This window comes from Eleutherodactylus coqui, chromosome 9 (genome assembly GCF_035609145.1).
Source record: "Eleutherodactylus coqui strain aEleCoq1 chromosome 9, aEleCoq1.hap1, whole genome shotgun sequence".
In the NCBI taxonomy this organism is placed as follows: Eukaryota; Metazoa; Chordata; class Amphibia; order Anura; family Eleutherodactylidae; genus Eleutherodactylus; species Eleutherodactylus coqui.
Window position 1 is genome coordinate 152,780,197 of NC_089845.1, and position 12,947 is coordinate 152,793,143.

At 47.7% G+C, this 12,947-nt stretch overlaps 1 protein-coding gene across 1 annotated transcript in view; it reads right to left on the bottom strand.

Annotated features, from left to right (window-relative positions):
• Positions 1–949: 949 nt before the first annotated feature.
• Positions 950–12,947, bottom strand: part of LOC136578717 (uncharacterized) — a 91,425-nt gene continuing 79,427 nt past the window's right edge. The window contains exons 21-24 of the mRNA XM_066578893.1: positions 12,412–12,575; positions 8,739–8,912; positions 8,539–8,662; positions 950–2,456 (exon numbers count right to left, since the gene is read on the bottom strand). Coding sequence (XP_066434990.1) covers positions 1,345–2,456; positions 8,539–8,662; positions 8,739–8,912; positions 12,412–12,575 — 1,574 coding nt within the window. The 3' untranslated portion in view covers positions 950–1,344. The remainder of the gene's footprint in view (positions 2,457–8,538; positions 8,663–8,738; positions 8,913–12,411; positions 12,576–12,947) is intronic.

Consider the following 12,947-nt stretch of genomic DNA (forward strand, 5'->3'; position numbering starts at 1 on the left):
AATTCAAGACCATTATTACCCTCCCCAGGAATGGTCAACCAGCAAAAATCATGCCAAGCGGAAGGCGTACCATAGTGTGTGAGGTCACAAAGTAACCTCTACGCAGCTAAAGGCCTTTCTCACATTACCTAATGCTAATGTTCATGAGTCTAGCATCAGGAAGACACTAAACAACAATGGTGTGCATGGGGAGATTGCAAGCAGAAAGTCGCTGCTCTTCAAAAAGTACATTGCTGTCCCTCTACAATTTGCTAAAGATGACCTGCACAAGCCAGATGGCTATTGGAACAATGTTTTATGAATGGATGAGACCAAAATAGAGCATTTGGGCGTAAATGAGAAGCACTGAGTGTAGAGAAAGGAGAACACTGCATTATAGCATAAAAACTTCACATCATTTGTGAAACACTGTTGGCAGTATCATGGTTTGGGTCTATCTTGCTGCATTTTGGCCAGGACGGCTCACCATCATTGATGGAGCAATTAATTATACCAGCAAATTCTAAGGGAAAATGTCAGGACATCTGCCTGTGAGTGGAATTCAAGAGAATTTGGGTCATGCAGCAGGACAGCAACCCAAAGCACAAAAGAACGGTTAAAAAGAATAAAGTTAAAGTTTTGGAATGACCAAGTCAATGTCCTGGCCTTAATTCTTTAGAAATGTTGTGGAAGGACCTGAAGTGAGCAGGTCATGGGAGGAAACCAGAGATGAGCGAGCGTACTCTGTTGGGGTGTTTTTGCACTCGAGCACTGCTTTTTCCGAGTAACTGACTACTCGGACGAAAAGATTCGGGAGGTGCCGGGGGGGGGGGGGGGGGTAGGGGGGGCGGCGTGGTGGAGCGAGGGGTAGCAGTGGGGAGATCTCTCTCCCCCCCCCCCCCCCGCAACTCCCCACTCACCCCCGGCACCCCCCGAATCTTTTCGTCTGAGTAGTCAGTTACTCGGAAAAAGCGGTGCTCGAGTGCAAAAACACCCGAACCGAGTACGCTCGCTCATCTTTAGAGGAAACCCATCAATATAACAGAGCTGAAGCGGTTCTGTACAGAGGAATAGGCTACAATTCTTCCAAGCCAACATGCAGGACTAATGAATAATTATCGGAAAGGTTTAGATGCAGTTATTGCTGCACAGTGGAGTTACACCAGATACTGAAAGCAACGGTTCACATGCTCTTGCCACTCAGACATGTGATATTGGATCATTTTTCTCAATAAATAAATAACCAAATCTAATATTTTTGATTCAATTGTTTGTGGTTCTTGGTATCTACTTTTAGGTCTTGTGTGAAAACATGATGTAATTTTAGGTGAAATATAAGCAGAAATACAGAAAATTCTGAAAGGTTCATAAACTTTCAACCACCACTCTATGTGTTTCATCGTAGAGAAGTTCAATACGGCTTCTCTCTCCTGTGTGAATTCGCTGATGTTTAACAAGATTTGATTTGTTTCTAAAACATTTACCACATTCTGAACACGTAAACGGCTTTTCTCCTGTGTGACTTCTCTCATGCTTAACATGATTTGATTTATCTGTAAAGCATTTCCCACATAGTGAACATGAATATGGCTTCTCTCCGGTGTGAATTCTCTCATGCTTAATGAGATCCGATTTACTTGTAAAGCATTTCCCACAATGTGAACACGAATAAGGCTTCTCTCCTGTATGAATTCTCTCATGTTTAATGAGATCTGATTTCCCTGTAAAATCTTTCCCACATTCAGAACATGAATATGGTTTCTCTCCTGTGTGAATTCTCTCGTGCCTATCAAGATGTGATTTCTTCGTGAAACATTTCCCACATTCTGAACACCTCAATGGCTTTTCTCCTGTGTGACTTCTCTCATGTGTACCAAGGTGTGATTTTTCCGTAAAATATTTTTCACATTCAGTACATGAATGTGCCTTCTCTCCAGTTACAAAATACTTTCCACATTCTGAACATGAAAATTGTTTCTGTCCTGTGTGACTCCTCTTATGTATAACAAGACTGGATTTAAATGTAAAGCGTTTTTCACACAGTAAACATGGAAATGGCTTTTCCTCTTTGTGAAATCTCTGATGCTTATCTAGTTTTGATTCATCTATAAAATACTTCCCACATTCTGAACAGCAATACCTTTCCTCTGTGTGGATTCTCTCATGCTGCTCAAGATGTGATTGAAAACACACACTTTTTCCGTCTGTAATAGGAGCTGAGCTTTTTGTAAGCTGTTGACCACATTGAACCCTTTCCTCCTCTTCTTGACCCATACTTGTGGTAACAACCTGTGATTGGTCAGCAGAAGGTTCCCCATGATGAGAGGGATTGGATGATAGATCTGTACTGTGAAGTCCTGGATGTACATTAAGGGTAATGAGGTTTCCTCCTGTAGAGTGCTGCAGGATATCTTCATCTTCTACTTTATAACTTACTGATAACATGACGTTTCCTTCAGAGTTCTTACTGGGAAGTTCTGTAGGGGTTAAAAATACATTTTGTAATTTTTTTTTCTAACAACCAAAAAAATTAAAATTCTAAAACTTTCCTATTAGACTGAAAACAGCCACGCTTGACTTCTTAAAGTTAAAACGTAACTTTTACTAATGACTTTTAACTCTTTCCAATCCACTGTCTGACCTCTGAGAACATTATGATTTAGGGCTGTACAGCTCCGATGTTGGAAGACGTCTGTCAGGTTCTCTTACTGTATATTGCCAGCCTCTCTGCTGTCGGAGCCTATCCAGCGTGTCACCTCATGCAGTACTGGCTTCAGCCAGCATATAGCACCATTGTATAATGGCAGAAAAAGAGTAAGCCCCCTAGGAAAACCAGGATACAAATTGGATTGGAAAGGGTTAAAAGATGAAAAAGACCTCCTGAGAAACATAACCTTTAGGCCGGCTTCATACGAGCGTGACGGGCTCCGCCGCGGAATATTCCGCAGTGAAGCCCGTCACGGCGCCCCCCCAGAGACCCCATACTTACCAGTGGAAGATAGCGTGAAGACGCTTCCCCGCCCACCGCCGTCGCGTCATGTGACACGCCCACCGCGTCACATGACGCGGCCGGCTGTGTCACGTGACGCGCCGGCCGCGTCATATGACGTGGCGGCGGTAGGCGGGAAAGCGTTTTCACGCTTTGACTGCAATGGAAGCCGTCAGCGCGTACACCCGCAGCAAATAGAGCATGCCGCGGGTGAGGACGGGTGAATTCACGGTGCGAAATTCCGCAGTGGAATTCCGCATCGTGAGCATTGAGCTATTAGGTTCAATAGAACCTAATAGCAGGGGGCAACGCAGCGGATTTGTGCCGCGAATTTACGCGGCGTAAATCCGTTCGTGGGAAGGAGGCCTTAGGTGCTAAAATATTCCAGTACGCACCGTAATAGATCTATTCAAGTGGCCCACGGGTAGAGATGAGAAACAGGGCCAAGGTATACAGTGTCATCTATGACCAACGTGAAGGGCCAAGATAACTAATCTGTCAGCAGGAGATAGCTTGCCGGACTAATATTGCCGACTTATTGATCCTACTGCAGAACAAAACGGTGCCTATCTCAGTCCAATAGTCAACTGATTAAGCAAGTAGTCCCTGATTATGTGAAAATTCCTATCAAAGGCAAGGACCTTTTAGAACTTCTGGATATATATCAGATTAAAGAGACCTTAATGGTTTGTTTATATAGATGTAGCTATTTATTGGCTCTGGATATAACTGTTTGTTGGCTCAACGCGTTTCTGTCGCAGGAGCGACTCATCAGGAGCCCTACTACTTAAAACAGAACAAAAGAGAAGGTTCAAGTATATCCAGCAGTAGAGGCATGTGCTCAATAAGTCAGACAATGCCACTTAGTGCTAGGCAGAACGTTCATCTATAGAACATAGAACCAAAGCAAGGGGCTAAGTTTGCACCAGCAATAACAGCATGTGCTCACAAGCAAGGAGGATGCTGAACGGTGCTAGGCTACTGGTTCATCTATGCCCGTGATGGCGAACCTATGACACGCGTGTCAGCACTGACACGCATAGCCATAGTCGCTGACACGCGGCCGCTCCCCTGTTAATGAATACCGGTAGGGCGTTAATGAATACCGGTAGGGGCCGCGGCTCCCCTGCCGGTATTCATTAACCAGCACTACTAACAGCGCTGATCCCGGCGCACACTGTGATGTCAGTGTGCACCAGGATCCTCCGTCCCCCGACGTCTCTTACCTGTTGGTTCCGCAGGAGCGTCCGGGGGAGAAGGCGTCCTGCAACACACTGACGTCACAGTGTGTGCGGGAGATCATCGCTGCTGGAGGGCGCCGGGCACAGGAGGAGCGGAGCATCCACGAGGTAAGTACATGGGTTCTGGGGGGGGTATCTGTGTGGGGGGCATGTAATGCTGGGGGGGGGCCGCTGTGTGTGTGGGGCAGGTAATGCTGGGGGCCGCCGTGTGTGGGGGGCAGGTAATGCTGGGGGCCGCCGTGTGTGGGGGGCAGGTAATGCTGGGGGCCGCCGTGTGTGGGGGGCCGCCGTGTGTGAGGGGCAGGTAATGCTGGGGGCCGCCGTGTGTGAGGGGCAGGTAATGCTGGGGGCCGCCGTGTGTGAGGGGCAGGTAATGCTGGGGGCCGCCGTGTGTGAGGGGCAGGTAATGCTGGGGGCCGCCGTGTGTGAGGGGCAGGTAATGCTGGGGGCCGCCGTGTGTGAGGGGCAGGTAATGCTGGGGGCCGCCGTGTGTGAGAGGCAGGTAATTCTGGGGGCCGCTGTGGGGGGCGCTGTCGCTGCTGGGGGCCACTGTGGCGGGCGCTGTCGCTGCTGGGGGCCACTGTGGCGGGCGCTGTCGCTGCTGGGGGCCACTGTGGCGGGCGCTGTCGCTGCTGGGGGCCACTGTGGCGGGCGCTGTCGCTGCTGGGGGCCACTGTGGCGGGCGCTGTCGCTGCTGGGGGCCACTGTGGCGGGCGCTGTCGCTGCTGGGGGCCACTGTGGCGGGCGCTGTCGCTGCTGGGGGCCACTGTGGCGGGCGCTGTCGCTGCTGGGGGCCACTGTGGCGGGCGCTGTCGCTGCTGGGGGCTCATCATTACTGACATAAGTGAGGGGGAGGCAGTGAGAGGTGAGGGCCTGTGCTATGGGTGTTTTGGGTTTATTAAATACAGCTATACATTACAATTATACATATTTGTTATTTAAACTATAAATATCGCGAATTTATGGATTTTTTTCTCGAAGTGACACACCTCCCGAGTTATGCTCGGTTTTTTGGTGAATTTTGACACACCGAGCTCAAAAGGTTGCCCATCACTGATCTATGCTATGCCATCCTGGTTACAATCCCCATTCTGACAACCAGGGGTGCGCATGTCAGATCCCTATCTAACACCATAGGGCTGCCAGCTGACCCTACATTGCCTAGGGATAAGAACAAACCCTGTTTAAATAAGCAAAGAGTGCCCTATCGCACTAGTCTACCGCTCTGGACCAAGCACTAATAGCCCATATCCAGGCACAGCTTTGCTGGTAAGAGAACCAAAAAATAAATAAAGTAGAGACCTAGAAGCAACTCCAGCCTTAAAGGAGCCTTGAAAGAGGATCCATCAGGAAGAACAAGTAGAAGTTTGTCCTTTCTATTTCCTATTTCAGTGGAATCCTCTGCATCCTAATGTGTATGTGTGATTTATAGAACAGGCAGGAAGCTCACCAGCACTTTTTGCTGCACATTAAGTTGCAGTCACCATAAAATACATATTAGGCAGTTCCTGAAATGTAGTTCTATACACATTTTGTCTTAGAGGGGGCGCTCACAAGTAGCGGAAATGCTGCAGATTTTCCACATTAAAAACAGTCAAAATCTGCACCATTGCTGCGAATTTCGACTCGCGCTGTGGGAAGTGCTGTTGAGATGCGGGTAGGAGTTTCCCCCTCAGCTTTGACTGCGGCATCTAAACAGTTAACTGCTGCGATCAGAACCAACGCTGATTGTGTCAGTTTCTGGCAGAGCAGCCCTCACCCAGTAACCATTACGAAGCGCTACAACCACCAGTTAGGTGATGCCCCCATGTCTGAATCACCTGACTGGTGGCTGTGAATAGCGGCTAGCCAGGTGAGGGCGCAGCAATGAGGGGCTGGCTTTGAGTCAAAATCTGCACCATCACCTACTCCATACCTGCCTTTTCATCCCTGTTGTATAAAGAATGTATGTAGCAGAGCTGCGTTTGTGAGACGTGCATGTAGCAGAGCTGCGTGTGTGAGACGTGCATGTAGCAGAGCTGTGTGTGAGACGTGCATGTAGCAGAGCTGTGTGTGTGAGACGTGCATGTAGCAGAGCTGTGTGTGTGAGACGTGCATGTAGCAGAGCTGTGTGGCACATTGCACCACCAGAAATACTGGGACTATATTATTTCCTAATATTTACTAGCCATGTTTCTATAGAGCAAGCAGCAACTTGCAGGGAACAGGGAGGAAGATAAATCTAAAAAGTACATCTTACCACTCAGCGCTCCTTTTTCTATCAGCCCATTACTTTTATTTGTGCGGCTCATATGAGCTGATAGAGAAAGGATAACCTGAATGTCCTCAGATCCCGGTGGTTAGTGCAGCTCATTGAAATGAGCAGGGAAAGTTTTCAACGCGGTAGAACGCTGTGTGCAGAGAAAATTATAGTGGGGACGTCATCGGCTTGCTTTGCGCTAAAAGCGCAGTAACAGCGCGGGCAGACGCTCACAGCTATACAAAGCAGCTCCACCCTAGTAAAACGCTGCCCTTACACTATTGCCCGTGTGAGCGGCTTAAGACTGATCATCCATTTAACCCTTTAAAGGACACAGCCTATTTTGGCCAGGAGGACGCAACGATTTTTAGAGGATTTTCATCTCCACTTCTCAAATGCCCTAACTTTTTTAGGCTGTATAAGGGCTTGCTTTTTGCCCGGTGAACCGTAGTTTTTATTGATAGCATTTTCGTGTACATGTAATGTATCGTAAAACTTTTTTTTTTGAGAGTAGGGAAGAAAAAAACGTCACTTTTGCCATTGCTTTTTAATTTTTTTCACAGCGTTAATTATACAGCATAAATGACACGATACATTTTTTCCTGCAGGTCGGTATGATTACGACGATACCAAATATATAATTTTGTTTAGGTTTTTCCACTTTTGCACAATAAAAAACATTTTTGGGGAAATATTTTTAGAGCACTAAATTCAAAGTTCCATGACTTTTTTTATCTTCCCATGTACGGAGGTCTGGGTGCGTTTGTTTTTTGTGTGATGAGCTGTAGCTTTTATTGGCACCCGTTTTGAGGTACATACGGCTTTCTTATTGTGGTTGCCCCACAAAATTAATTTATCCCTCATCTGATTGTGGGGTCCAACCAATGGAACCCTCACCGATCATGAGAATGGGGGGTCTAGAGTGTCCTTGAATGAATGGAGCAGTGGCCACACATCTGCACCAGCACTCAAATTCTTTGCAATGGGGTTGCCGGAGAAAGTACAAGCGTTTGACATTCTCTCACATTACGTTTGAAACAAATGGAGGAGTTCCCGTTCCTGTCTGGGGTTGGACGGGGGGGGGGGGGGAATGAAGGGGGGGGGGGTCCTCTTGGAGCAGTTATCAACTAATAATAAAATAATTATCAAGTCAGGCGACTCTAACAAAGTAGCCATTCAGGGATACAAATACTACAGAGAAGAGCAGCCCTGTGAAAAAGGCCGTACAACAAAAGGGCGGCGACGTCACAACCTCGCTGTCAGGTCCATACAGCCCTCCCAATGGCGTCTATTCACCCGACATCTCAGTCCTCTCACTGGGACTTTTGGCATTCAGTGATTTGTTTGAATATATATAGTTTTAAACATTCTATACATTTTCTATTGTCACGACTACCAATCTGCGCAGGACAGAAAGGTATATTCCATAAAACTTATAAAGCTGAAGCGGATTGGCTTTTTGTTTGTTACTTTTTGCCAAAAGTAAAAATATAAATTAGAAGGGTTTTCTGGGCAAAGGCTATTCAGGACCTTGACGATCTATTCTGAGGATAGGCCATTAATAGTTGGTCGCTGGGGATCCACTGCTGATCAGTTCACTGTCAGTGCGGCGGGACCGAATGCAGTCATCAGGGTTGGAGCAGGAAGTCCTAATGAAAGCAATGGGAGAGAAGCCGCCTGTTACACTTCCGGCTCCAAAGCTGATGAGGACATCCGGCCCCTCCGCACTGACAGCTCAGGATTCCTGGTGATCAACTATTCAGAAACTATCCTGAGGATTGGTTAGCTATAGTACTTAGAAAAATACCACCTAAATAGAGTACAAATTCTTCAACGAAAGAAAATAGTTATGAGTGCAGTAATGCTAATGCAACTGGAACGTGAAGGAACAGTCAAAAACATTGTTCCTAGTCCTCAAGGCCAACGGAGACTTCAGAGAATGCCCGTCTCCATAGTGCTTGCAGAAGCGGCATCATAGTTCCTTTTCTGATAGCGGGGGATCCTAAAATACCTTTACACCCCTCTCCCCTTCCTAACGCTGTCTACAATTTTGCGTTGGTAGAACTAAGCATGTTATATAGAACTTTTACCTGGTGATGTAAGCAGCCGGTGATCCTCCATCATGACGTCCTCGTACAGATCCTGGTGTCCTCCTATATACTCCCACTCCTCCATGGAGAAATAGACAGCCACATCCTGACACCTTATAGGAACCTGACAACACAATATCCAGTCATCACCCAGACCCCTCCTGTTACTGTATAATGTCCCCCATCCCCCGCAGCATCACCTCTCCTGTCAGCAGCTCCATCATCTTGTTGGTGAGCTCTAGGATCTTCTGCTCATGTATCGGGGAGGGAGGCTCTGTGATGGGGAAATGACTCCTGCTCCATCCTCCTGACTCCTGGAGATGGATGATGGGAGTCACACCGTCCGCCGATGTCTTCTTCACTATTGTGTAATCCTGTGTATGGAGAGAAATATCATCATGTACACAATAATAAGTGACGTCACATCCCCCTTTCTAGAGGATTACAATCTGCCCCCCGTCCACCCAAACTGCCCTCATTACACTGCAAGCTAGGAAATACCACTGCTACCCTCACATTGTGGAAGAACTCCATCACCACATCGTAAAATGTTACTCCAGATCCTCCCAGAAACCCTAATTACAGATGTGTCAACCCTTTATCTTCTGGTGAATTTCATTAAAGACTCCAATTCTCCCAATACGAACTCAGTAAGTTATCACAATATACTAGTCCAGCCTTTGATAAGTTGCAATTCACATCATAACTACACATAAAGCTGGTTATCTTGTGCCACTCAATAACGATATGTGAAGCAAGAGGAAAGCTGAGGAAGGACATCTGTATATACTCCTCATACTAGCTGGTCTTCAATTACTAAACAAGTTGCTCTCAAAAGATCTCAAGGAGGAATCTACAGCAGCCACAAAACCCAGGCAGCTCATAAATGTCGCGATTTAAAAGTAAACGGAGTCACAAACCTGCCAACTTTCAAAGTGATTAACATAGTAATAGTTTGTAAGGGTTAATAAAAGCCACATGTCCATCCAGTTCAGCCTAAACATCTGAAATGTTGTGTAACAGGGTGAGAGGAATGGTCTAGAGTGGAAGGTATGTGTCACAGAGGTTATTAGCCTCTGTGAGGTAGTCCGGTCCTCTTTCATTCCAGGCCAGATCTTACAACCTGTCCAGCATGCCATTTAAGGAGACAGGTGGAAGGTAGAGGGAGGTGTGTGCGCCTGGGAGATTCAGGCTGCAGTTACTCTGTGACTTCCAGTGTGAGCAGAGAGGCGCCGTGGACGAGGCGCTGCATGGTTCCAGCAGGACCCCTGGGGGTACGCCTGGCCTTGGACTAGAGCCTGAGAGATTGAAGGCATAAGGACTAGCTGCGCTTTGGACATCCACATGTCTGTGCAACTCTATGGACTGATATGGTCTCCTCAGCTGAGGATTTACCTGCTTCACCTCTGGACTGTGGAGGGTTAAACTTGAACAGAGACTTTTGTTGTTGCAATCATTTATTATTTCTCTGGAGACCCAGTGGTTTATGTTTCTGTTGAAGACTGTATAAATAAACCAAACAAGAAGAAAAGCGACCGTTTGGCGTGCTCTTTAACCCCCGCTGTGCTACAAGTGGTGGAGGATGCGCTGGCATTAGTAGACTCCCCGAGGGAAAAAAAAAAAAGAACTGTTGCCATAGCTCTGGAGGAATTAATAAAACAGCTCAAGGCACTGACAGTAGTAGACTCCCCGAGGAAAAAACAAACTGTTGCCATAGCCATGGAGGAGTTAATAAAACAGCTAGCAGCAACTAGCACACAGCAGCAGAAAGCATTGTGTCTGCAGTAAGAAACAAATCAATTGCTGACTCGTCAGATGGCGATGCTAATGGAGACTAAAAGAAAAGAGGAGAAGTCATCCGCTAGCATGGACATATTAAAAACTGTAAAGGGGGTCGTTACAAAAAATGACCCCAGAGGATGATGTGGAAGCTTACCTGGCCATCTTTGAAAGGGTGGCAGTGAGGGAAAAACTGCCACCAGAACAATGGGCGGAAGTTATAGCCCCCTATCTCACTGGGGAGCCGCAAAAGGCATATTATGACTTGCCCCAACAGGATGCCGGAAAATATGATAAGCTAAAAACTGAGATTTTGGCTCGCCTGGGGGTGAGCATGGCAGTCCGAGCACAGCGAGTCCATCACTTGAAGTATAGCCAAGACAAACCTCCCAGGTCACAAATGTTTGATCTCTAAAAAATGGCTACAGCCGGAAACCTCCTCGCCTACACAAATAGTAGAGAAGGTTGTGATGGACCGGTTTATACAGACTCTGCCCAGGCCTATACAACGATGGGTGGCCCAGGGAAATCCCGAGAATATCGACAACCTGGTGGGCTTGGTCGAACGGTATGTTGCAGCGGAAGACACAACGGCGGCTGTGAGGCCTCCTCGTCCTCCTGCAGACGCTCGGAGAGAGAGCCCCAAATCCATTTCAGAAAGGAAGCCAAGGAACCGGAGGGGTTTTGAGCCCCTTGCAAAGAAACCCGGTCAACCCCATTACGTGCTGGGAGTGCCAACGTCCAAGGCATATCGCCGGTCATTGTCCAGCTCGGGTTGAACCCATGGAATGCTCCTATGGCCGGGACTGTTCTTTGGTGGCACATTCTACCTGCGCTACAGGGGTGGACAGAGACACCCAGCCACAGATGTGTCAAGGGACTGGTGTGGAAGTGTCAGCTTTGCTGGACTCAGGGAGCATGATTTCGTTGCTGGACTCAGCCATCGCCACTGGACTGGGCCCCCTGGGCAGATTGGGGGTGGTCTGTATACACGGGGACACTAAAGAATACCCGGTTGCCCAGGTGACCATAGGCACAGTGTGCGGAACCTATGTACACCAGGTGGGGGTGGTTAACAAATTACTCTACCCACTGATAATTGGGAGGGACTTCCCTTTGTTTTGGGAACTGTGGGCGGAGGTACCGCGGCCTGGCGGAACCGGCACGTCGAACACCACGGGAGGTGTTCAACATCAGCATAACATCCAGCCTCTGATTCTCTTGTTTCCAGGCCCTCTCCTCCTCCTCCTCCCTCCAGACTACACTTCGGCTTTTGATCCTCTTGTTCCTGGCCCTCTCCTCCTCTTCCCCTCCAGTCTACACTCCGGCCTCTGATCCTCTTGTTCCTGATTCTCTCCTCCTCTCCTCCAGACTACACTCCGGCCTCTGATCCTCTTGTTCCTGATTCTCTCCTCCTCTCCTCCAGACTACACTCCGGCCTCTGATCCTCTTGCTCCCAGCCCTCTCCTCCTCTTCCCCTCTAGACTACACTCCAGCCTCTGATCCTCTTGTTCCCGGTTCTCTCCTCCTCTTCCCCTCCAGACTCTGATCCTCTTGTTCCCCACCCTCTCCTCCTCCACCCCTCCAGACTACATTCCATCCTCTGATCCTCTTGTTCCCGGCCCTCCTCCTCCCTCCAGACTACACTCCGGCCTCTGATCCTCTTGTTCCCAGCCGTCTCCTTCTCCTCCTCCCCTCCAGACTACACCCCAGCCTCTGATCCTCTTGTAATCGGTCCTCTCCTCCTCCCTCCAGACTTTACTCCAGCCTCTGATCCTCTTGCTCCCAGCCCTCTCTTCCTCTTCCCCTCCAGACTACACTCCGGCCTCTGATCCTCTTGTCCCCATTCCTCTCCTCCTGGATACAACCTGCCTACTTATCATTCTCATTACTCCTATAACATTACTATCAGTACATTGGTTACATAATACATAACTGACCATATCGGTGGCCGATCTTCACGTTTTCTGCTGGTCACTTGGAAGCTCTTATACAGGACACTGGACTCTTCCTATTACTCCTCATTATGGATTTCCCTTCCTGATGACTTGGTAAATACTACAATAAAGATGATATAAATGTAGAAGCGCTCACCTCTCCGGTCAGCAGGTAGAGGATCTCCAAGGTGAAGTCTAATATTCTTCTGGTGATCTCCTTCCTGTCCTCGGCCATCCTTGGTGGGTCATTCAGGAGAAGGAGCGGATTAGATGAGAAGATGAGAAACTGGGATGAACTGGAGGTTGTAGAACCGCAGGAACCTTTATGAAGAAAAGAGCGGCTGTAAATCCTACAGGGACATCATCATATGTGATATACAGAACACACAGCAATGGTCTCAGCCTTTGAAATGGCCAATTATTTAAATCATCTTAATATGTGTTTTTCCCCTGCGCAAATGTGTAGGAAAATAGAGTGTGCTGTTTATTTTTTGGGGGCGACCAAAATGTGCACATGTGAATGAACCCGTTGAAATCAATGACTTGTATTCTCGGCGCTCTTGTGAATTCGGCCTGACTTGGTATTGGTCTAAAAATTAAATTAAAAAAAAAACAACTAGATGACAGATCTGCGGTTTTTACTTCCTCCAAAATAGGAATAAAAGTTAATCAATACATCTTGTGCGCCCCATG